Source organism: Choloepus didactylus, chromosome 17, assembly GCF_015220235.1.
Source record: "Choloepus didactylus isolate mChoDid1 chromosome 17, mChoDid1.pri, whole genome shotgun sequence".
Lineage (NCBI taxonomy): Eukaryota > Metazoa > Chordata > Mammalia > Pilosa > Megalonychidae > Choloepus > Choloepus didactylus.
Window position 1 is genome coordinate 59,735,747 of NC_051323.1, and position 26,486 is coordinate 59,762,232.

Sequence of the window (26,486 nt, forward strand, 5' to 3'; positions counted from 1 at the left end):
TAACAGACATATATAGAACCATACATCCCAAATCACCAGGACACACATTTTTCTCTAGTGATCACGGATCTTTCTCCAGAATTGACCATATGCTAGGACATAAAACAAGCCTCAATAAACTAAAAAAAAAAAAAAAAATTTAATATATTCAAAGCACATTCTCTGACCACAATCGAATACAAATAGAATTCAATAATATTTGATTTGTAACTCCACTATTTACTTACTACATGATGATATAAAATACACAAACTCTAATGACAAATGAGTGCTTCTGGACTCAATGTAAAATATGTAATTTTTGACAAGAACTATATAAAGGTGGGGGAATGGAGGAGTATAGGAACATAGTTTACATGTCCCATTGAAGTAAAGTTGGTATCAAAGAAAAACAAGATTCTTATGGATTTAAGAGGTTAATTTTAAGCCCCACAGTAAACACAAAGAAATTATCAGAGAATATGACCACAGAGATGGAAAGTAGCGTATGGGTTACGAGAAGTGGGGGAAGGGGCAATGGGGAGTTAATAAATGAGTGTAGGGTTGCTGTTTGGGGTGAAGGGAAATTTCTAGTAATGGACGGTGGGAAGGTGATAGCATTACAACATTCTAAATGTGATTAATCCCACTAATGGAATGCTAGGGAGGGGGTGGAATGTGAAGATTTAGGCTATATATATGTTTCCACAATTGAAAAAAAAAAAAAAAAGACAGTCTAAACAGATGACATTCGAATGTCAAGGATGACCCTGGATGGGATCTGAGCTGAGGATGGAGGACAGGAGGCTCAAAGGGACACAGCTGAGACATAAGAAAAGGAAAAAAAAAAAAAAAAGGAAATATAGAATGTAAGCTTTGTATCAACGTTGAATTTCTTGAACTTCTTAGATGCGCTTAATGGGATTGCATAAAACAATGTTCTTGTTCATGGGAATTGTATATGTGAATTATAGTGTTTGTTCAAGATGTCTGCAGCTTGCTCTCATATGTTCAGAAGACAGAGCAATAGATGATGGATGATAGATAGATAGGGAGGGAGGGAGGAAAGAGAAATGGCGGGTGTGACAGCATGTTAAAGTTGGTGGTTTGGGGTATCGGGGGAGGGGGGTGCAGGGATGCTGGAGTCCTGTGAATGGGGTTTTGTATTGTTTTTGCACAGCCCTTCCTATAACTTTGAATTTATTTCAAAATAAAATTAAAAAAAAAAAAAAAACCTGAATGTCTCAAGTTCCATTTATGCTGAAATGTAGAAAGCTGGAAAGAACATTACCCCCAAACTAATAAGAAAAGGCCAAAGTAACTACAAATTCATAACTTTTCTTAACTCATCACAGAATTGAGGTCACAGAGCAACCAACAGTTTGAAATACAAGCAAAAAACTGGTAGTAAACTCTCCAAGGTGATGGGTTATGAGCACTGGTTCTGCTGTGGCAGAACATGGAAAGAAGAAATGTTGCCAATGAATAAATGAATAAGAAGAATTTGGTTAAAATACTTAACAAATTGCTGAAGACCAAGAGTATACTAGGGTGACAATATAGAACCCTGGAGTTCACACTCATAGGCTCTTCTCCTTAGACATCTCCATGGGAAGGAGGGGCAAGACAAGAAATTAGAGAGGTCCCTTGGAAGTAAAGGCCTTACAATGCTGTGAGAAAGGCACAAAGCCTTGCTCAGACCTTTCTCCTCTACAGAAAAAATGTCTTAGGCCTCTGGGAGATGGAAAGCAAACACTGTTGCCTCAAGGGCACAGATGAAGGCCCCTGATGCTAGGGACAGATACTTTTACAATACTTTACCCCTACAAAAGGGGTAGAAAATAGTCCTGGGCCCAGAATCCTATTCAAATACCATTAGAGGTCTCCTTACACTAGAGATCAAGAAATGATCTTCCAACCCCCAAAATAACAAAAGTTATAAGGCAGAGTTTGGCTGTCACAAGGAGGGAAAAAAGAAGGGGGAAAAAAAAATCATTGACAAAGTCCCACTGCTAAGACACACATACAGAGGGCCTGTCCAAGACTGAAGTTATACCAGAACATCAGAGAACACGAGCCATCACCAGGAGCCTTGCAAACACTGAGAAACAAGCAAAAGCAGTCAAGTGTTAGAGGTGAAGCTGTAGAGAGAGACTTCCTCTGGAATGCATGTGTATAAGGCAGGACAAAAGCTGAGGATAGAGCAAAAACACTGGAAACAATCCTGCTGTTCTCCAGCCCTCACCGAAGCAGAACTCACTAGAGGAATTTGAAGCTGATCTTGCAACAACAAAACCCAAATACAACTCAGCCCCTAACAACAGTGACTCAAATACTCACGAACTACCCAGCAGAAGAGGCTTGCCCATTTCCAGGCATAAATACTATTTATCTTAGTTTCCAAAAGACAACTGACTGTGTAAAGCAAAATACAGTAGAAATTTATCGTGTATTTACAGCAATATGTCAGAGTAAACGTACAACACTAAATCACAAAGGATGGGAGAAAGAAACTGGAACTTACAAATCCAGACATTATACATGAGTGGTATAATATATTTAAAGGTAGACTGTGATGGAAAAAAGATGTATTTTGTAGAGGCAGGACAACCACTAAAAAAACATTTTTCAGTTATATAAATGGGCTAAATAGACCAATTTCGAAACAGTTAATGTCAAATTTGATTTTAAAAAAAAGCAGAAAACAAACTATACACTGTCTATAAGAAACCAATTTTTGATATAAAAATATAGATAGGTTAAAATAAAAAAAGGACAGAAAATGATCATATACCATGCAAGCATTAATCCATACAAAGCTGGAGTCACTACATTAATAACAGACAAAGTACACTTCAGAATAAGAAATATTACTAGGGATAAAAATGTACACTACATAATGACAAAGAGGTCAATTCTTCACTACAACGTAATACTTAAGGTGTATGGACTTCCTAAGAGAGTATTAATAGACATAAAGCAAAAACTAAAGAACTGAATGGGAAAATTCACAATTCTAAGTAACCCACAGCTCAAAGAAGTCACAAGAGAAATCAGAAAATACTGAATGAATTCAAAAATAAAATACAAAGAATGAAAAATTGGGGAACACAGCTAAAGTACTGCTTAGAAGAAATTTTACAGCATTTAATGCTTACATTAAAGAAGAAAGGTCTAAAGTTAATGATCAAAGCAAGAAAACAAGGGCAAATTAAACTCAAAGCAAGCAGATAAAAAGAAATAATAAATGTTACTAGAGCAAAAAGTAATGATAAAGGAAACAGAAGAATAAAGATCAATTAAACCATAAGCTAGTTCTTTTCTAATCTGTATATAAGAAATTTTTCTTAAAATACACTGACACTTTCAGAATGAAATTATATGACAAAGGTGACAAATGGCATCTCTGAGTTGTTCCTGACATTAATTGGAATGTTTTTAATAATTAAACATGTCAGATTTCAGTTTGTCATGCTGTTACTTTTTAAATAATTTTAACTAAGATGACACTGTTTATATATCTTTAAAGGTGCCTATAAAAAAGTGATGCTGTATTTTAGTGAATGCCTTATAATGTGAAGAAAATGACTAAACATGATATATGTTATTGAATGTTATTGAACCATTCATGTATTATAAGAATCAATCCCTTATGGTCACAGTTCATTCCTGTAACATATTGCTTGCATCTGTTAGTTTATTTATGATTATTTACGATTTCTATATGAGACTTAAGCTGTCTTTTTAAAGTTATCCTATATTAGTTTAAAAAAAAAAATTGCCAGGTAGCTTTCTGTGTAATCTAGAACAAAAACATTTCCCCTTAATCCCTACTATTCTTCTGTTTGTCCCCAGATAAATCTCCAATGAATGTCAACTTAATAGAAAGTATATTTGGAGAATTACATATGGCTTATCTATCAGGAATATAGGTATACATTAAAATTTACCTTTCTGTTGAAAGTATATGAACTAGCTTGAGCAAAAATTCACTGAATATCTGAGGACATGTTGAAGAAAGATGCACTTGTAAACGGGTAAAAAATTCTTGCATAGCTTGTGTAGCTGTTGGACCAACCTGAAAAAGAATGAAATTACATTGAAAACTGATTATGATATTATTTATAGTCATTCATGTTAAAAACATCAAGTGTTATAGAGTCATAACTTTTCATATGAAAAAGAATAAACCTACTTCTGCAAAGGAAGGGCTAAGCCTACTTATAATTGTGCCTAAGAGTCACCCCCAGAGAACCTCTTTTCTTGCTCAGATGTGGCCTCTATCTCTATGCCAAATAGGCAGGTGAATTTGCTGCCTTCCCTGCTAAGGCGGACATGAACCCCAGGGGTATAAATCTCCCTGGCAATGTGTGAAATATCTCCCAGGTATGAGACTGGACCTGGCTCATAAGATTGAGAAAGGCTTCTTGACCAAAAGGGAGAAGTGAAATGAAACAAAATAAAGTTTCAGTGGCTGAGAGATTTTAAATGCAGTCGAGAGGTCATTCTGGAGGTTATTCTTATGCATTTTAGTTTTTTTTTGTTTTTTAGTTTTTAGTTTATTAGAATAGCTTCAAGTAAATATCCAAAACTGCTGAACTGCAATCCAGTAGTCTTGATTCTTGAAGACAATTGCATTAACCGTGTAGCTTATAGGGTGTGACCATGTGATAGTGAAAACCTTGTGACTCACACTCCCTTTATCCAGCATATGGACACATGAGTAGAAAAATGGGGACAAAAAGTAAATGAATAACAGGGGGTATGTGATGTTTTGGGTGTTCTTTTTTACTTTTATTTTTCTTCTTTTTTTTTTTTTGGAGTAATGAAAATATCCAACAATTTATTTTGGTTATGAATGCGAAACTGTATGATGATATTTTGAACAATTGATCATACACTTTGGATGACTGTATGGTATGGTATGATAAAAGCAAACTAATTTTCTAGGTCATGACATATTTATTTTAAACTACAAATTGGAGGCTCTCTTGTCAATAATAACTTGTCAAAGCGACAAGGTCTTGAAACATGGCAACATGGATGAACCTTGAAGATATAGTTATGAGTGAAGTAACTCAGATGCAAAAGGAGCGATATTATATGTTACCAATTCTATGAACTGAGCAATGTAAAATCAATGTCTTACAATGGATATTGGGGACCCAATGATAGACAATAACTAGTGAGGGGGAATGACAATTTAATATATTCAGATATGTTGATGGTGAATTCAAAGGTGTGGTAATGGATCAGGATGACAATTGTTTGTTAATGGGATTATAAGTATCAGAGCTGTACTGAAGGCAAATAGGAATGAAAGGGGTTGTTCAAAGGTATGTTTCCCATAGATCAGCACCACAAATATAGACAGGTGCCTCCATGATATATTTCTAAGGTATGACATGGCACAGAGTGCTAACAGAAGGGTATATGGCAAAACTCTACACATTGCACAGAGGGACTATAATTAATAGGAATACCATACTAGTCATTACACAAATATTAGGAACAAACAATTGGGGACTGACAAGAGCTGTGAGATGTTTTGGGTCATGGGAATTGTTTAAAATGGAGAGTGATAAGGAGTGTACAACTGAGTGATGACAGTATGAGATATGGATGGATTATCATGGATATAACATATGCTATGTGAACTCAGGAACCACTTTATTAGGTTGAGCCCTCAATATTGAGGCTTGCTCAGGTGAAACTTATGGCTGTAAAGAGGAGGCTGAGCCCACAAGTAATCATGCCCAGGAGTAGCCTCCAGAGAATCTCTTCTGTTGCTCAAATGCAGACTTTCTCTCTCTTTAAGCCTAACTCTGCAAATAAATTCATCACCCTCCCCACGACATGGGACAGAACCCCAAGACAAACGAACCTTCCTGGCTAGGTGGGACATGGATTCCAGGAATGAGCCTGATCCTGGCATCGAGGGATTGAGAATGTCTTTTTGACCAAAAGGGGGAAAAGAAAGGCAACAAAATAAGGTTTCAATGACTAAGAATTCAAATAGAGTCGAGAGGTTGTCCTTGAAGTTACTCCAAAGCAAGCTTCACCAAGATTTGCTAAATGACCCCAATATGATAAGCCCAAGTCAACAACAGTTCTGAAAACCTTAAAGAATACCTGGATCCCTCTCTGAGACTCTATAAAAGTTTCACCCACTAAGTTTATTCATCAGAAACTTAAATCTTTCAGGGTGCCAGCTAAGTTCTGAAACCCAGAGGCAATAGCCTCTTCAAGCATATCAACTAGATGTATTCCCTCTGCTCATAAAGTTGACACCCTTTTCAACATGAACAGGTTAGGGTGGTCAATGCCTAAATATCCCTGAAGATCGGGAAAGTGATTAAACTAGAGGAAGGGGAAGCAACAGACAAGATGGAATTTAACAAAGGATTATGAATACTGCATCATTACATAATTTTCTTTTTTTTCAGTTGTTAGGGTATTAGAGTAGTTAGAAGGAAAGAATTGAAATGGTGGAACTGTATCCCATAGCATCCTTTGAAATTTGCTCTACAGCTACTTGTTAAATTGTAATTTGAAAGCTATATCTTTTTGTATATATGTTAGATTTCACAATAAGGGAATAACTGAAACTATGGTACTGTAACTCATAATAACTTTGGAAATTTCATATATATCTATTTCTTAAATCATACTTTGAAAGATATTACCTTTTGGTATATATGTTACATTTCATAATAAGGAAATAAGTGAAACTGTGTAACTGTAACCTATAATATTCTTTGAAATTTGCTAACTACTTGTTAAATTGCCCTTGGAAAATTATCACTTTTATGTATATACGTTATATTCTACAATAAAAAAAATAACAAAAAAATAATAACTTGTCCATTATGGTTTATGTAACTAACAACTTATATCAGGTTTATTTAACTCAATACAGGAAAAGATTCACCTGGATTACACAAAATATAATGCTTACAAAGAACTCCTGCACTGATTTCTACAACCTTATTAAGTATTATCCTGTTTCAAAAAAAAAAGCAAAAAACACAGTTCAGAGAAGAGGTTAAGTACTCTACACAAGATCAAGTACAATAGTTACTTTTTATAAAAAGACTAAAGCTAAGAATTAAAATAACCTATCCCAAGTAAAAAACTTTCTTCTCTCTCAATGAAGAAATGATAGTGAGAAACTAAGTAATCTGAGGTATGTTTTGTAATGTTTTGTAAAACTTCAACATATTTTATTTGATCTAATTTGGTTTGGAAAAATAAAATGAGAGGTAATCATCAAATTTTTTTAATGTCAACATTAGTTTATTATACTGAGTATACAAAACATAAATTATTCTAAAATGAACTTCCTATATAAATTAAAGATATCAGAAGGAAAGCATAATCTTTAAGAACTATTCATCTGCCTTTGTAAAAACCAGGAGGAAAAAATACTATTTTATACAGTGGCATTCTCCCTGACACCTAGCTCTACAACTAGCTAGCTATATAATTATGGGCAGTGTAGCCTGATCCATGTTTTCTTGAGGATAAAATAACGACAGTGAAATTAAGGATCTTAGGGATCCCTGAAGTCTTCCCAGTCCAAATTGAAGCAAACTCTACACACAATGATCATTTGGTAACATGCCTTTGCTACCATCAAAACCCAGCCCAATCTAACTATAAGTAATTTTTTCTCTCTTACATTGTCTCATTTAATTCTGATCCACAAAATTAAAGTGTATTTAATATCAAAGTACTGAGATGGAAAATATCCAACAGAATTTAAACTCCCAGAAGAAGGAGACACAATCTTGGTAATTACTTATATCCCTAGGACCTAGAATAGCACCTAGGCCTAGCATATACGAGCCTATCAAATACTTACTGAATAAATGAAATAACAGAAGGGATGGGAATGGGGAGTTCTGGATCACAAAAACTAAATTAGAACTTGTATGGCAAATACAGAGAATTGTTTGGATAGTCATTAAAAAATGATAAATTTGCAAGATAGTCTTGAATAACCTCCATTAAGAAGATGTTATAGACATTAAATACATTTTTATATAAAAAGAAATGTAATAAAGTAGAAATATTTAAAGAGAATCAGTACAATATTATAAGAAATTATAAGGATATAAAGCAAATCTGTAATGAGACAGAAAATGTTCATAAGTTATAAACAATAAATTTTGTTACTTTCTTTTAAGCAAAAAAGCATGAATGTTGTAAAATGATTAAGTTAGGTGAATTTTCAATCATGAGAGTAATGGTCATGAAACATGAGACAATAAATAAAAACTACTTTTTTAATTTTAAATTTTTTTGAAATACCTCCCTGACTTCCAGAAAGTATTTATTCATAATGCTTTGTAGGTTATCCAAAACCAATTCTAAAATTACGTATTTACATAGAAACCTGGTTAAAAAAAAAATTCCAAGAGAATACTTACTTCCTGCTATTATTCAGATTATCAATTATAATAAATAATGTAAAACCTTTCATTATATTGATAAATAAACTACATTTAAATACTTTAGAATGAAAAATTTACATCCTTACGCAACATTAAACTTTTACTTTACAAATATAGTATGTTTTTTGAACTGCCTGGACATATCACTAGTTTTCAAAATTACATTACCTGTGGACTGTGTTGATTTGTTCCATGAGGACTGGTGCCAGAAAGAAATTTCACTAACACATGAATAAGGTTTGGATCTGAAACCAAGAGATGGGCAGTACTCTCCTGAGTTCCAATGGCACTGTTTGAACCAGCTATAAATTAAATTAAAAAAAAAAAAGTTAACAAATGAACCTTGAAACAATGGAAATGCAATATTTTAAAACAACATCTTTTTTTCCAGACGAAACTCACATATTCCCAGTAGTTAAAATTTAACAGGGCCTGAGTCTCTCTACTGTATTCAACTGGACTGGCCTTCACTCTATTTTCATCCACAATGTAACACCTCCTGCCTCTCTTTTAATCTGACTGTGAAAACACCTTCAAAACAATCTTACTAGTCTTTAGGTCAGAATATTTTGGACAATTTTCAAGCAAACTAGAGTTTAATCTGCATCTTACTGGTTTTTAGTATACAGACAAATGGGAAAGAAATAACTAAACCCTCCCTATCCTATTTGGTGTGCGCATTCCCCTTCAGAAACAGATCTACTTTTCAGGTAAGTTTTAACTGAGCTTTATAAGATAAATTGAGGCAAAAACTATTCATGTTTGCACATCAGTTGTATGCAGATTGTACAATGTAAACTGATGAACAGGCAATACACCAGTTTTCTGAATTGGATAAAATGACCTGTGAGGTAAACCAAACTTCATTGATGCTTTTGAAACCACCTTTGGAAAATGTATTTCAGCTGAAAAATGCAATAACTCTTCAACACTATGCAACAATTTAAATAACTTTATCAACTGATAGAGCTTACTGCTTAATGAAGCTACCCCCAAATAGAACACGGATAAAATTCATCCACCTGTTGTCATAACCTATAGATGGAATAAAGGTTTCAATTCATAATGGCTAGTCCTTGGCTCTATAATCTGACCGTGATCCCTACACCTCACAACACATGACTATAAGATATGTAAAGATACACAAAGCACTAAAAATTCCTTTCTAAGAAGTTTCAGAAATTATTTTACTACCTTAACTAAAATGAAAATAAAACAAGGGGGCAGGAAAGCAGAAAATGTATTAGGACATTTGAATCTAAAAAAAGGAATTATGTTCAGTGACTCTGTCTTTTACATGTGGAAAACAAAAACCCAGGAACCTAATCATACAAGTTCATGAATATTATAATGAATAAATCACATATAAATGCAAAGGCACTTTATAAGAATGAATAACCAAAATAAAAACAGATAAATGGCAAAAAACAATTGATTTTCTTTTAATGACTCATAAGTTCTAAGGTGAAAGTTTAATTTTAAATTGTGATGGGCACAACATGAGAATATTTATATTACTAAAGTAAACAAGCCCATACGATAAGATATATAATATCAAACTCAGAAGAAACATGTGTAATCAAGAAATTCAATGATTTTCAAAAACTATTTTACTTCATAGAAAAATCTTTTTAAAAATTTGACAGAAAGAAAAATAAGCAAATATCACATATTTAAATAAATACATTTTTGAACTTACAATTAAGCTGCATGTTTGTCATGAGTGTTAGGGTATGAAGCACAAGGCACCATGTCCGGAGCAAAGTATTGGGATACCAAGCTAGCACTGTGAGAAAGCTAGTTATTGATGCTATGCAGGAAAGAGAAAGGGAAAAAATTTTTACTCTGAAAAGTTAAATGCTCACTAAGAATTAAAAGCCAAAAAATGAATTTAAAAATAAGACATCAGTTTTTATATAGACTCATTAACTAATATTCTTAAAACAAACAAACAAAAAGAGTTCCCCATTAAATACAACTAAAGCATTAAGATACAACAACATTTTATGTTTATGTTTAAAGCTCAGTCCATGACACATAAAATAACATCTTATCACTACAAATCTGTGGTCCTTTCCACACTGCATGCATTTCTGTTGCAATATAATTTGTGCATTCCTGAAAATTATCACATTCTACAAAATCAAAAGCTGAAAATAAAAGGGAATATTGGAAAAAATGGGATACATAGACCACTCATCAACCATACACCTTCACAACGAGAGCAAAGACTCAAAATATAATTAGATAACTTGAAAGGCCCATATAGGAAAGCACTCCCGGCAGCTGGAGAAGCCAAAGAAGTTACTCAAAATGCACAAAAATAGTATGGTGGACCACTAGTTCCCAGATCATCCTTGTAAAATACCCTTATCCCTATAATGAACCAAGGCTACTAGGAAAAATGGCTGATTCCAGGTACGGGGCAGGAAATGTAAAGATAAGATACCAAAAGATAACAAAGATAAGATACCAAAAGATAAGAAAAAATATCATGTATTTTAAAAACAAAAGAAAACACACACCTGAAAAAGAGCCTCATATTGTCACTAATAAGACAGTTTCAACGTTGATAAGCATAACAATTTTAAGAGTATACATATGAAATACTTTTTATCCATGAATTCAAACAGATACTTATTAAAGAAAGTAAGTGGTCATGATTGGAGATTGCTTGTGAACTGACTCATGTTGAAACCTAATTTTTGAAAAGCGAAAGTTTCCAGCATTTTTTCTGCCTTTCTTAAACAAATTGTACCACAAAGTGACATAACAGCACAGGAAGGAAAGCTTCTCTTTTTCAGCTAGTAAATGAAGAAGGAATCATGGAGCTGGGATATCATTTTGAAATCCCTAATAAATTATTAATGGACCTAGGCATTGCTCATCCGTGTCTGCTAATATGATAAAAAGGGAGACAACCTATGAAATGGCCTTTAACAAACAACCCCAAATCAGACCAAGCCTCTAAGTCTAACTACCAATTTACAGTAAATACAAAGGACATCAGAGAGATGTAATCACCAAGAAGCTAGACCCACAGAACCCAGAAAGACAAGTGAGCAAACTTCTTTGACAAATGATTTTGCTAACAGGATAATAAAAAGGCCACTGGAGAAACCTAAAGAGCTTAATAAGGACTTAAGAAACATAACTAATTTAAATGAGTGGACCTTATTTCTATCATATTTCAAACTTTAAAAAAAATTTCCAACATTTGAGACAACTGGAGATTTGAATATTGACTATATATTTGATGCTAATAAAGAACATTTTTTACTCTTCTGTCTACTCTTGTCTATGTTTAAAATTTTTCACAATAACAGTTAAGATGGGAACAGAATTTACGATAATAATAATTATTAACAATAAAAATGGAAGAGATGGAAACCTACTAATAAAAGCAGGACTGATTGGTGCTCATATAATGCAGATATAGGTGGAACCACGAGCCAGTGGGACTATCGCTAAGGTTGGAAGACAGGCTAAGTGAGAGCAGAGCAAGATTTCGGATACACCTCCCCAGGGAGAAAAGACTATGAACAGATGCTCTTCTTCTCAAAACATAACTAAAATAGACCCTATATCAGAACTAAAGGCTGTTCCTTTCCTATCGAAAGATACTATTGCACAACAACCTCTTGCATTTGCCAAGATAATATGAACAATTTCCACAGGGAATTGACATCCTACTCCTATTTACCGATTCCTAGGAACTAAAACACATTTAAAAAAACGTCTGTTGCAGAACAGATTATGAACAAGATAGTATTTTAAGGGAAAAAAAAAAAGGTAAAGATTAACAGCACCATAAATTTTAGTTGCACACAGCATAAGTAAGACAATACAGAGCAGAGCATAAGGGTTTTCATATTCCTCCTTGCTAATTCTTAGGTGAGTATATGAAAATTTTCTTTTACACGAAAACATTAAAACCCTAATGACAAATAAGGATTTGTTATATTTTAATCTAATGGTTACCTTTTTAACTTATTATGTATACAATGTTAATGATTTTCCGCATGATAAATCTTACCTTGATTTAATGAAATGACAGGTATTCGATTAGCATTATATAAGAAAATGTCTGCTCCATTCTCTTTGTTTCCGGATGAACTAGAATTCAGGCTCAATGTGAGCCACAACTGGAGAAGTGACTCCAACTGAAAAAGAATGAAAATTGACCAGAAAAAAAATTTACTTACTAGTACCACTTGTACACTTAAAAGTGGTTAAAATGGGAAAATCTCAGTTGTATTTATGTTACTATAATAAAAGTTAAAAATAAAATTTTGCCTATTGTATTATTAAATGGCATTTTAAATAAAAATCTTAAAAGTCTGAATCTCTGTAAAAGGAAAGACTTTTTCTATTAAATACTTCCTCTACTCACCTCAATTAAATTGAAAAGTAAGCACATCTTAAAATTCTTGTGAAACAAAATGCTGAGTTAAAATTTATAATGTACCTAACAGAAACATTTCTCAAAATTAAAAAAGGTGATTCAGGTCTTAAAATAGCATGTGTATGCATATATAACATAAGTCAGGAACTAAAGAACTAAAATTTAAAAACATAAAAACTGTAAATGACCTGCCATTGAGGGTCTGTGGTTACCAAAGTACTTTCCAATATTTTTCTGAGTATAATAAAGAAATCATTCCTCTCAGGTTGAGAATGCCCCTCCCATTTGTCTTCAGCTTTACTACTACTAATAATATGTAAATATACACCATTTCTCCTGAAGTTATACCTGAACATGATGGACTTGAAGCATGGAAAAAAGTTTGTTGAAACAAACATTTAACATTGGGACAGACGATAACTGTGTAACAAGCTGGTTGGTTTGATTCACTGCTTGTAAACTCCCTAGAAGTGAATCATCCGTTCCAGTAGGAGAGTGGGATACTGAAAGTTAAACACAGTTATGATATTATACACAAGGTATAAGGAGACATATTATACATGTTATACATGGCTATTAGTACATATAGTTAAGTAAAATTCTTCCCTTTTTACTTAACATATAGTTAAGTAAAATTCTTTTCTTTTTACCTTGCATTCTTTACAATGGTTCAGTTATATTACAGTATTTGAAAAACTTTTGTAAAAACATTACCTGTTAAGTCGAAAAGAAAATCACTAAAGAGAAAAGTTCCCAAAGTCAAAGTACTCAGCCACCAATTAAAAAGAATTTTACTACCGAGCAATTTTTGTTTCTTTGTTTTATTTTTTCTAATTAAAGAAAGAAGAAAAGGGTAGGGAGAGAATGAAGAATCTTGACTAATTACTGAGAAAGAGGTTTTAGAATAAGATAGAATCTATTCCATTGATTCTCAACCGTGGCTGCACATTAAACTCATGTGGGAAGCTTCCAAAAATTCTGAATTCCCACACCAACATAATTAAAAGAGCATATTTTCATGGGGAAAAAAGAGATATGGACACAATGCTAAGTTTTCATGCATTTTTAGAAAGTTGTATTAAAAAGGGGACACAGTTTTCTGCAGAACAATAATCAGAAGACAGAATATTAAGAGAAGCAGGTACCAATTACAAAAGAGCCACCCAATAAGTTGTTTTAAACAAGTAAACTCTAAAAACGTAAAGGACTATTTAGGACAGTTTGATTTTTCTGTGATCACAAAGAACCTAAATCCTACAAAGGGGACCCCACATTACATGGGAGATAACAACTAACATTATAGAACACGAGACCACCACTTCTGTTTTCCTCTTTTTTTCTATATATTCTAAGGAAAGAAAGAAGAAATAAATGAAACCTGCACACTGAAAGAACTTGATTTAATGTGAAGATTTAAAATTCCCAGTTTTTTTCTTTAAATGTGCTGTGAACTATTACAGGAGCAGGATATGATTATCTTCCTAGACTCTACCCACTCTTCTCTACCCCATTACTAACTCTGCCCCAGGGAATCTAAAGTGTTTTTGAGGCCTGGGAAATATAAAAGCACCACCCTGTACTCAGCTCAGCTCAGCTCCCCAATCTTTATCTTTGACAGACAGACTGTTACCATAACTAAATTCCAATTATGTGAGATCTACCAAAGTCTGGCATTATATCTGGCAGGCCACCTGTGCCTGTAAATAAACCTTCACTGAAACAGAGTCATCTCCATTCTTTTAGATGTTGTCTATGCCTGCATTTTGCAAAAAGGCAGAGTTGAATATTTATGACTGAGAACTCATGGCCCAAAACTCAAAACTACTATCTATCCCTTCATAGAAAGATTCTCCCTTCCTTTGCTTTAGTCATGATTAAGTAGCAAATCCTTTCAATTCTGAAATTCAGTTAGGCAGCCTAAATTTTAAGGGTAATAAAGTTGTGACTATAAAAAATCTGCTTTACTGTAAAATCAAATATAATGCATAAACACCCAGGCAGCTAGCTATGGAGAATTCCCTATGAATTTCATTGAACTCACTATACCACAATAACAAAACCATAATTCAGGTTTTAGGACCAAACATTGAGTACTACATAGAAGTATTTTGTCCCCCCATCTGTCAATCCTTTCTTTTTCCTAGGTCTAAATTTGCTTCTAACATGAGAGGAAGAGAGATACTATCTACTTAACTCCTTCAGACCCAGACAAGATTTATAATTTAAAAATATATCCTAGATGAATGTATGTGACAATAATCAAGAGGTAAACCATTCATTGCAATACTCTAAGAATGATAATTTTACTTACGTGTAGGAGATGTATTTGTTAATGCCTGTAAAATGGAATCTGCTTCTAGCGTAGACATCATTTTCAACATAAGTTCTGCTTGCTGTTCAAGCCCAACTTCGAGACGAGCATCCAGAGCTACAAAAAGCAATTAAAAGGAAAAAACAAAGGAAATTTGATCATTATTATTCATGACATATTTCCTACAATACAATGTCAACAACTAAACTCAAGAGAGGATAAGGAACACATCCCCCTAGAGGAATGACCCAGTATAGGGTAAAAAACCTGAATAGAATAAGAAGAGCATCTGTGCAAAGAAGTTTATGCTTCATTGGTTATATACAGAGAGAGGTGGATCAAGTAAGTGAATTAATGATAATGAAAGCAAAAAACTTCAGGAAAATAAGAGCCAGGTTTCTCCCTGTCAGAAAAGATATACAAATATCCAAAGGGATTTTACTAAAATGAACCTATGTAATTAGATTAAAATCTAATGTATCAGACAATTGTGGGAAGGTGGTGTTGTAGGAAGCTCCAAGAATCAGTCCCTCACAAAACAACTACTGAACTGATAGGCTCTGTCTCACATCCACATGCAAAAGAAAGAAGGTAGACTGCTACACTCACACCATTTACAAAAATCAACTAAAAATGGATGAAAGACCAAAATATAAGAACCAGAACTATAAAACTCCTAGGAGAAAACATAGTGAAGTATCGTTCAAGTCTTTTATTTCCATACTGAACTTCTGTCTTGATGCTATCCATTTTGGAAAACGGTATATTAAAGTTTCCTACTATTAATGTACAATTGTCTGTTTCCACCTTCAAATCTGTCAATATATGCTTTGGGGGCTTTGCCGTTAGATTGAGTAACACTCTAAACTAACTAAACCTAAGAGACATATACAGAACTCTTCAACCAACAGCAACAAGATACACATTCTTTTCTGGTACACATGGATCATTCTCCAGGATAGCCAATAACATAGGTCACAAAAAAAGTCTCAGTAAATTCAAAAATATTGAATCATACGATGTTAATTCTCTGCCACAATGGAATGAAGCTAGAAATCATGGAGCTAGAATCAAGGAGAAATGAAAAATTCACAAATATGTGAGAATTAAACAAACTTTAAACAGCCAATGGTTTAAGAGGAAATCAAAAGGGAAACTAGGAAATATCATAAGTGAATGCTTCGATCCAGGCATTGCACTTCTCGGTATATACCCAGATCTGAAAGCAGTGACACGAACAGATATCTGTACGCCAATGTTCAAAGCGCATTATTCACAATTGCCAAGAGATGGAAACAACCCAAATGTCTTTCAACAGATGAGTGGATAAATAAAATGTGGTATATACACATGATGGAATACTACGTGGTAGTAAGAAAGAATGATGTCATGAAATATGTGACAACATGGATGAACCCTGAACACATAATGCTGAGCAAAATAAGCCAGGCACAAAAAGAGAAATATTTTTCCTACCACTAATGTGAACATTGAAAAATGTAAAATGAATGGTTTATAATGTAGAAAACTAGCGAGAGCAATTAATGAAGGGGGAACAATAACCCAGTAAGAACAGATAAGCTATTGTGGGTAAATTTAACGTTCTGGGAATGCCCAGGAATGGCTATGGTTGTTAATTTCTGATGGGTATGGTAGGAACAAGTTCATAGGAATGTTGCTATATTAGGTTATTATCTTGGGGTAGAGTAGGAACATATAGGAAGTAAAGTAGTCATTTTAGGTTAGTTGCCTTTTTCCTATTCCCTTGCTATGGTTTGTTGAAATTTTTGTTTTTAATAGTTAATAATTAAACAAACAAACAAAAAATTAAAAAACATGCAGAGTGCCCCTGAGGAGCTGGGAAAGAATGCAGGGGTGTTGGGCTTCCCCACCTCTATGGTTGCTGATGTGCTCACAGACACAGGGGACTGGTGGTTTGATGGGCTGAACCCTCTACCACAGGACTTGCCCTTGGGAAGACTGTTGCTGCAAAGGAGAGGCTAGGCCTGCCTATAATTGTGCCTAAGAGTCTCCTCCTGAATGCCTCTTTGTTGCTCAGATGTGGCCCTCTCTCTCTAGCTAAGCCAATTCGGCAGGTGAAATCACTGCCCTACCCACTAAGTGGGATCTGACACCCAGGGGTGTAAATCTCCATGGCAACGTGGAATATGACTCCCGGGAAGGAATCTAGACCTGGTATCATGGGATGGAGAACATCTTCTTGACCAAAGAGGGGATGTGAAATGAAATGAAATAAGCTTCAATGGCAGAGAGATTCCAAAAGGAGCTGAGAGGTCACTCTGGTGGGCACTCTTACGCACAACATAGATAACCCTTTTTAGGTTCTAATGAATTGAAATAGCTAGCAGTAAATACCTGAAACTATAAAAGTACAACCCAGAACCCCTGAATCTTGAAAACAATTGCATAAAAATGTAGCTTATGAGGGGTGACAATGTGATTGGGAAAACCATATGGACCACACTCCCCTTTGTCTAGTGTATGGATAGATGAGTAGAAAAATGGGGGCAAAAAAAAAAAGGCACCCAGGGTTCTTTTTTACTTAATTGTTCTTCTTCACTATAATTTTTATTCTTATTATTTTTGTGTGTGTGGTAATGAAAATGTTCAAAAATTAATTTTGGTGATGAACGCACAACCATATAATGGTACTGTGAACTGAATGTACGTTTTGTATGGCTGCATGTTATGTGAATAAATCTCAATAAAATTAAATTTAAAAAAAGAAGATAAGATGAATAACTAACTGTACACCAACAAACTAGATAATCTATATGAAATGGACACATTCCTAGAAACATATAGAGTACACTGACTCAAGAAGAAATAGAAAATCTCAAGAAACAAATAACTATTAAAGAGATGAATCAGTAATCAAAAACATCCCAACAAAAGAAAAGCCCAAACCAGATGGCTTCACAGGGTAATTTTACCAAATATTTGAAGAAGAATTAATACCAATCTTGCCCAAACTCTTCAAAAAAACTGAAGAGGAGGGAACACTCCCTATTTCATTCTACAATGCCAACATCACCTTCAGACCAAAAGTCAGACAGAGATACCATGAGAAAATTACAGACCAATATATCTCTTATAACTATAGCCACAAAAATCCTAAATAAAATACTAGCAAAATGAATCCAACAGCTTATCAAAAAAATTATACACCACGATCAAGTGGGATTTATCTCAGGTATGCAACGGTGATTCGCTGAAAGAAAATCAGTAAGTATATCATAATACATTAACAGAAACAAAGGGAAAAAAAACACATGATCATCTCAATTTATGGAGAAAACACATTAAACAAAATCTAGTATCCCTTCTTGATAAAAATACTTACAAAATGAGGAATACAAGGAAACATCTTCAACATGATAAAGGGAATATATGAAAAACCCACAGCTGATATCATTCAATGGTCAAAGACTGAAAGCTTTCCCTCTAAGATCAAGAACAAGACAAGGATGCCCAGTGTCAACACAGTAATTCAACATTACACTGGAAATTCTAGCCAGAGCAATTAGGCAACAGAAAGAAATAAAAGCTATCCAAATTGGAAAGAAAGAAGTAAAACTTTCACTATTTGCAGAAAATCCTGAAAAATCCACAACAAAGTTACCAGAACTAATAAACAAATTCAACAAAGAGTGGGGTACAAGATCAGCATGCAAAAATCAGTAATGTTTCTATATGCTAGTAATGAATAATCTGAAGAGGAAATCAGGGGAAAAAAATCCAATTACAATAGCAACTCAAATATGAGGAATAAATCTAGTCAAGCGTAAAGGACGTACACACAGAAAACTACAAGACATCGTTAAAAGACATCAAAGAATATTCTCACAAGTATTGGGAACTACCATTGTAGTAGGCCAAGTCCTCATTCTTGGGACTTGCCCTTATGAAGCTTGTTACCGCAAAGGAGATGCTAAGCCCATTTATAATTGTGCCTAAGAGTCACCCCCAGAGAACCTCTGTTGTTGTTCAGATGTGGCCTGTCTCTCTCCAAGCCCACTCAGCAGGTAAACTCAATGCCCTGACCCCTATGTGGGACATGACACCCAGGGGTGTGAATCTCCCTAGAAACGTGGGACATGACTCCTGGGGATGAGCCTGGACCCAGCGTCATGGAATTGACAAAGCCTTCTTGACCAAAAAGGGGAAGAGAAATGAAACAAAATGAAGTTTAAGTGGCTGAGAGATCTCAAATAGAGTCGAAAGGTCATTCTTATGCATTACATAGATATCCCTTTTTCAGTTTTTAGCGTATTGGAATAGGTAGAAGGAAATACCTGAAACTGTTGAACTGCAATCCAGTGTCCCTGATTCTTTTATTTATTTGTTTGTTTGTTTTTATTTTTTTGTGTGTGTGCCCTTGACTCCTGAAGACAATCACGTAACTATAAAGCTTATACAGTGTGACTGTGAAAACCTTGGGGCTGACATTCCATTTGTCCAGTGTATGGACAGATGAGTAGAAAAGAGGGAGACAAAAAGTGAATGAACAATACAGAGGAAAAAGGAGTATGAGATGTTTTGGGTGTTCTTTTTAACTTTTATTTTTATTCTTATTTTTAGGTTTATTTTTTGGAGTAATGAAAATGTTCAAGAAAACTGATTGTGGTGATGAATGCACAACTATATGATGGTACTGTGAACAACTGATTGTACACTTTGGATGACTGCATGCTGTGTGAATGTATTTCAATAAAATTGCATTAAAAGAGTAATACAATTATAAAAATGTGCTATTATCAATTGTAACAAATGTTTCACTCCAATACAAGGTGCTGTTGGTGGGGCGGTATATGGGAATCCTGTATTTTGTGCATGATTATTCTGTAAAACCATAATTTCTTTAATGAAGAAGAAAAACCTATTGAAAACTAAAAAAAATTAAGAAAACCCAGGTAAATGGAAACACAATTAATAAACATCATTGACAATCTCACACATCCCACAAACCAATTTTGCTAGATTTTGTTTTGTAGGACAAAGAGACAGACGAACCATAAATGAAACCTACTCCAAACTGACTGACAGAATAACAGACAACTGTGAGTGTCACTCATGACACAGCTACTACATACTACACCTGTAGCTCATACCTAGGAAACAAAATACACATCAATTTAAGACAGGATTTAAGAATAACATATGCCTTAGAATATAAACATACACTTACCCTGTGACACTGAAACACTAACTGTCTGTGACCCATTCTTCTCTGTGCTTGCTGGTGGCTTTGCTACAGGAATTCCAAGACCTCCAATATAGGGATTATAATTGTAGGTGCCATAATCAGCACCCCAATAATCATACCATGTGCTGCTTATCGGCTTAAAAGAGTAAAAAAAAATAAATTTTGATTTATTTTTCCCTATTCACTAAGAGTGTAGTTACTAACATTATGTACATTATTAATTTATTTAGATTATTAACAGTATTTAAACTCAAAATAGACATTCTCTTACCGTGTAAATTCCCAAAAACCCCTTACATCCTCAATGATCTCTGGAACAGTTCAGTCAATTTTCTCTTCATTTCTACCAAATTTAAAATGCCTTACTTGTTTAGAACCTGAGAGCACTAGTATCTTACATGCAAAAAGAGCAGCATCAACATAAAGTATTCGGAGTGTATCTCCTTTAGAAAAATTATGGCCAATACAGATGGAGAATCTGCAATAATCTCAACTTCAAGCGGCTGCTTAAAAAGTTAGTAACCCTTACTATGCTTCTCCATGCTTATAAGTGGTTTTTATTAATCTAAAAGATAATATAACATTAGTGGCTATGTTAATAAAAATGATATATGTTTTCATTACATTATTCCATTGTTATTTAAAAAAATACTAGAATATCAACAGCAATTTGTTGCATTTTGATTACAATGAACACAGGGTTGGTTACATTTGGTAATTAATATGTATACTTTCCTCTTTTAAATAATTACTAAGCCAAAAGTGTAAAATAAAAGCTTTTAATTGCATCGAATAGTATATCATACCTTAAAAACTTTGGCTGCAAGAGGATCCTTTTCCAAATCAATATCTAAAGGATCAATATCAACTTCCATTAGATCTTGAAGTAGTTCAAGATCAATTTCTTTATCTTTTTCCAAAGAAGAAAGAGGAGGTGTACCTTAAAAGAATTGAAAGTGAACACATAAAATTTAACCAACATATTGCTTTTAGTTACAGAAAAAAATATTTTGCTTGTATGTAATATATATAATCCTACTGATACAAAAATCTCTAAATTTTCATATTTTAATAATTAAGCATTAATAAATATCCAACTATATCACTCTATAAGCGTATGATTAAAAACAACAATGCAATGATATTTTATTTCCTAGGGAAAAAAACCACAATATTAGCCTTTATTGAATTAAGTTGCATGAACTTTGCTATTAATAATCACTAATACTTTTAGAATGAATAAAATACAAATGTTCATTACATCAAATTACAGGACACTTCACCCAGTATTAAAGGGGGAAAAAATAGATTTAAGCTACAAACTGCTTATTCACCTTATTTTTGTTATGAATAAGAAATTATTTTGCTCTAAGCTGCTTCCAATTCTTAACTAGATTTCTATCCCTTCCCATCATTCCTTCTCTTTTACTCAATGAATATTTATAGAATGCCAGGATGTACTATACAAAGTAAATATAGGTTTTTTTGCATATATAAATAGAACAAATCTCCACACATCAAAAAATTAATTGGAGAGGTTGGAGATGGGGTGGTAGGCGAGTTAGTACAGAAAATAAACTATAATGTGGTAAGTGCTATCAAATGGCAAGGGGAACACGATGAAAAATCCCCAATTCTGCTAGCGGTAATGGAAAAGCTTCTTTGAGGATGGCAGGCTTTTATGTGAATTGTAGGCGCTCGTCATGCATGGGAAGAAGTCAACTCCAGATAAAGATAATAACAGGTTAAAAAGGATAAAGGCAGGTTAAAAGATCAAAGAATGACAAATGGTTGAAAATGACCAAAGCATCTAGAATATATAGGTAGTGACTGAAATAGACTCCTGAAACTATTATTTGCTTTCTTCTCCACTACATATCTTTGTGTTTTCTAGATTGTTATTTTCTTCATACAGCCAAATCAGACTATATGAAAATTATTAGAACATTATAAGAGGATGGTAGTTTACTGTAATGAGCATTCATTCAAAGAATCAAAGCAAAATGTATTTATCAAGAAGATAATTGACTTAAGTTTCTAAGGTCAAGGACCTAATAAAAATACAAGTTAATTTTTATACTTTACTAATATTCTTCATTTTGAAACATATTTTCATTTAATACAAATAGCTAAAGTATATTTCAAATACAACACAATTCAAAAATCTTACCCGTTACATCGTGTGTCAAAGGTTCATCTATAGTCTCCAGAAGTTGAACTGAAGCCTGCTGAAGGGAGTCATCAGAATCAACAGTTGTTGCACCTACATCTTCCCCCACTGTTCCTTCCTCCATGGCTTCTGTGGCTACTGGAGCCAGCAATTCTCCTGGATGTAAGGGGACAGTCCTAACTGCTTTAGCAATTTATACACAGGCTTTGAAAATACATTAATATACAGTTTCCCTCTAGTTTGGAGAATGACAACACACATGTTCTACCAACTCTACAAGATTCTGAGGCAAATGAGTCCCCACCTACTCAAGGAAATGACAGGACGCCTGCATTAGCTTTAAATGCCAAGGAAACTACGGTAGAAAACACAAAGTGCTTAATATGTCCAATAGTTATTATAATAATTTTATATATAATAAACCACATTCATCACAACAACATTTAAGGGAAGTACAATTATTCTTATCTTACAGGTGAAGAAATTGAGGCACAGAGAGAATGACTTCCTCAAGATCATATAAAAATATAGCAAGTGGCACACTTGCTGGTATTCGTAATGAAGCAGACTGGTTCCAATATCCAGGCACTTTTAACAACTTCATTCCTTTCCAAGGACTTACATGTATAACAATTATCAACATAATTAAATAAAAAAGAAATTTTCCGTGGTTATTACTGCTATAACAGCACTTTTTGGGGGAGTTACAGTTTCCCTTAAAAATTAAGCAGTTGGACAATGACAAGCTAATTGTCATATACTCTTTGAAAAATAAATCCGGACAAACCTGCTAAAATATCCTGTAGCATACAAGTTAAGGAATACTGAGCCCAAGCACCACCCCAAGATATATCTCCTCTATTGAAGTCAGTTCCAACCAAAAGTAATAGGAGTCTTTCGAGTTGGGGTTCATTCACAATCTCACATAGATGAATAGTTGGCCTTGTGGCATTTGCAATGCGTGCAAGAACCTGTAAAACATTCAATAAAACAGACACTTAAATAGCAATTACCACTACCTAAGGGTTAGGGTAATAGCTATAAATAATGAAATCTGCTTTTGGTATCAAAATAATCACTTGGGATGAAATGCAAAAGAAATTTAAGGTCATGGATCAAATATTAAAATCTGGTTAAAGATTTGGGTGGAATTGTTAAGAATAATTTCCATAAAGGTGAATTCAGAAAGGCATAAAAAGTCCTTCGTTGCTATAATTTGACACTTACTTGTATATTTCCTATTATGATATAATTTTAGTTAATATAAAAAAGTTAGGTTGTAAATTGACATATATTACCACCAACATTTAAAACCTACATCAATTTAGTTTTAACTAGATGAAAAACACAACACATGTTTATTTAGGAAAAAATGATTAACGTTTAAAAATATCTTTCAAGGCACAATAAAAAAAAACAAAAAAAACTGCAGAAAAGGAAAACTAATAAAAGCATTATTATTTCTGCTCATCAAAAATTAATTAAAAACTGCATCCTATCCTAATTCTTTCTCTTACTTTCTAAGCATATTATTTCCATATTAGGCCCTTTATTTTACTTACCTTACAAACAAATAATAAGAGATCTGCATGACACGTAAAATCCATGGAGAGGAGAAAAAGAACGAGTTTCTGTACTACTGAGATACAACGTTCATGGGCCAGGGTAAATGGAAGTGGTTCTATCTCTGGACTTTCTTTTGTTGTGGTAACTTCAGTGTCTAAATTAGAACGGGACCATTCTGCTGTCCGACGTAATCGAATTAAATCCTTAAAGTGCTGCACACAGAATTTTATAATATTTAAATCAACGGGTTTAATGAAAATATTTTCAGGAAAAATTTATTTATGGGATGAAAACATTCACTCAGCAAATTTACAATTGCTAATAAACATTTTAGATAAACTGTAAGCTTCAAAAAGTAAGATTACTAAAAGCTATAACTGAACAATATACCAATATACCTTCCATTTTATTAGAAAAAAGTATAGGAGATCTAACAAAATTTCTGAAAAGTGAAATTCTATAGAAAGTCAATAAGGCAAAATCTAAAACCTTAAGCAAACATTACAAATACATCCTAAACTTAATTCTTGCAAGATTAATAGTAAAGAAAACTAGTATAACTAGTGTACTATTAACTCAAGGTTTTGCAAAAATCTAGTGGAATAAATATAATTTTATATTCAAAGAAAGACAATTCACAAATTTGATGGCTAGAATTAAATAGTATCTCCTAAATAAAAAATACATATATCAAATTATGCTTTTTATTTTCATTAACAAATCACCTGAACTTAATTTTCACTTATAAAAGACATGCTTTTATGTTAGCCTTTTCAGCACCACCAGATCAAAACCTAGTTTCACTTCTAACATAGTCCTGAAAGTCTTCCAAAAATGTAACTGGAAAAGGGAATGCTATAATTTTCACTTTACATATTAGTTTGATTTTTAGACTAATACAATACCATTTACAATCATCCTGTATATTTTTGGATTGTATTATGAAACTAATTGACAACATCCTATCAATCCCATGTTAAAAAAACTACATTCAACTGAGTGGGTCCACTTCGAGTTAATATACTAGAAATATTCTTGAAGTTCATATTTATCACATTTCCTTGATTTAAAACCTAACTTACCAAAAAAAAAAAAAGTTTTCTTCAGTGTAGAATGATATTTCTATTCATAAGCAGAATTACACACGTTATTAAAGATACTTAAACATTCAAATAATTTAAAATACTAAAAGAGAAAGTACCTTTTCTGAGATAATTTTATTGAAAAGTACAGATCATACCTTTGAAGTAGCCTGCTTTAGTTTTGCTTGCTCTACTAGAAGTTTGTATGATGATCCTTTGTTACTTTGTATTTTTTCTTTTTCCATCTGTTCCACCAAAGCCTTCTGTTTTGCCTTTAGTAAGTTAAGTTGCTTTAGCAAACAAAAAAAAAATTAATACCAGTAATAACCAATCTTTTTATATGCAAACATGAGAATTTAGAGAAAAACATAAAAAAGTTTTAAAAATATATATTATTGGTTGATTCTGTGACATGTAAATGAAGAATACAGAAAATGAACTAAGAAAGGAAACAAGAAGCCTTTACACAAGTGCTGGAATGTTTTATTTCTTTATCTGGGTGGTTACGTGTGCCCGAATGCACGTGTGCATATATGTGTGTTTGTGGGTTTAAAAATTCATCAAGGTATATATTTATGATTTGTGCACTCTAATGTTGGTATGTCATGCCTAAAAAAAAAAAAGAGGTATTGGTATGTCATGCCTAAAAAAAAAAGAGGTAAAAATCTTATGACAATGTTAAAAACATATAAGTAAAGTGTTATACTCTTCAGAGAGTATACATCAAACTGGCAGAATAAGTAACTCCAGAAAAATTCTAGGTAATACAATGTAACTGTAATGCTGATAAAGAAAATCTTTTGCAAATTTTGACCTCTAGATCTCTCTCCATATTATCATTAAGAATTAATCATCTAGCTGTAAGGCAGGCTAGGTAGAGTGTGGGTTTTTATCAGTGGTCTTCATTCTTCCCTTCTGGGTGGTTACAGCCCACTCAGAGCCCATTTTGCCCTGTGTTATCAGTTCTGATAGTATGATGTATTTCCCTCCCTTCAAATTGACTGCTTTTGTGAACCAAAGAGTTGTATGTGTTGCAGAGGGAATTTTTGTTTTTATATAGGTTAGAAAAGCATTCTTGCCTGCTTTATGTGCTACCATTTAGAATTAGAGGATGAATTAGAGGGTATGTGTTGGTTTTGCAATTTTATTTGACTTTGATATTTAAAGGTTAATATTCATTGAGTTTCCTTTGTCAAAAACTGAATAAATAGCTGGCATTTCTGTCTGACAGTAAAAAAAAAAAAAAAAGAATTAATCATCAATAAGAGGCCTGACCTACAAGAAATATTA

General features: G+C 33.4%; 1 protein-coding gene across 15 annotated transcripts in view; it reads right to left on the bottom strand.

Annotated features, from left to right (window-relative positions):
- Window positions 1–26,486, bottom strand: part of BIRC6 (baculoviral IAP repeat containing 6) — a 317,621-nt gene that overhangs the window by 118,347 nt on the left and 172,788 nt on the right. For all 15 annotated transcript variants that reach the window (XR_005212389.1, XM_037807172.1, XM_037807169.1 and 12 more), the window contains 12 exons: window positions 25,355–25,486; window positions 24,111–24,326; window positions 23,336–23,519; window positions 22,549–22,704; window positions 21,185–21,318; window positions 20,361–20,514; window positions 15,152–15,268; window positions 13,189–13,343; window positions 12,472–12,598; window positions 10,135–10,245; window positions 8,604–8,737; window positions 3,930–4,057 (listed from right to left, as the gene is read on the bottom strand). Coding sequence is in view for 14 of the 15 variants with exons in the window: in XM_037807172.1 (XP_037663100.1) it covers window positions 3,930–4,057; window positions 8,604–8,737; window positions 10,135–10,245; window positions 12,472–12,598; window positions 13,189–13,343; window positions 15,152–15,268; window positions 20,361–20,514; window positions 21,185–21,318; window positions 22,549–22,704; window positions 23,336–23,519; window positions 24,111–24,326; window positions 25,355–25,486 (1,748 nt within the window). In the remaining variant the exon portion in view is untranslated. The remainder of the gene's footprint in view (window positions 1–3,929; window positions 4,058–8,603; window positions 8,738–10,134; window positions 10,246–12,471; window positions 12,599–13,188; window positions 13,344–15,151; window positions 15,269–20,360; window positions 20,515–21,184; window positions 21,319–22,548; window positions 22,705–23,335; window positions 23,520–24,110; window positions 24,327–25,354; window positions 25,487–26,486) is intronic.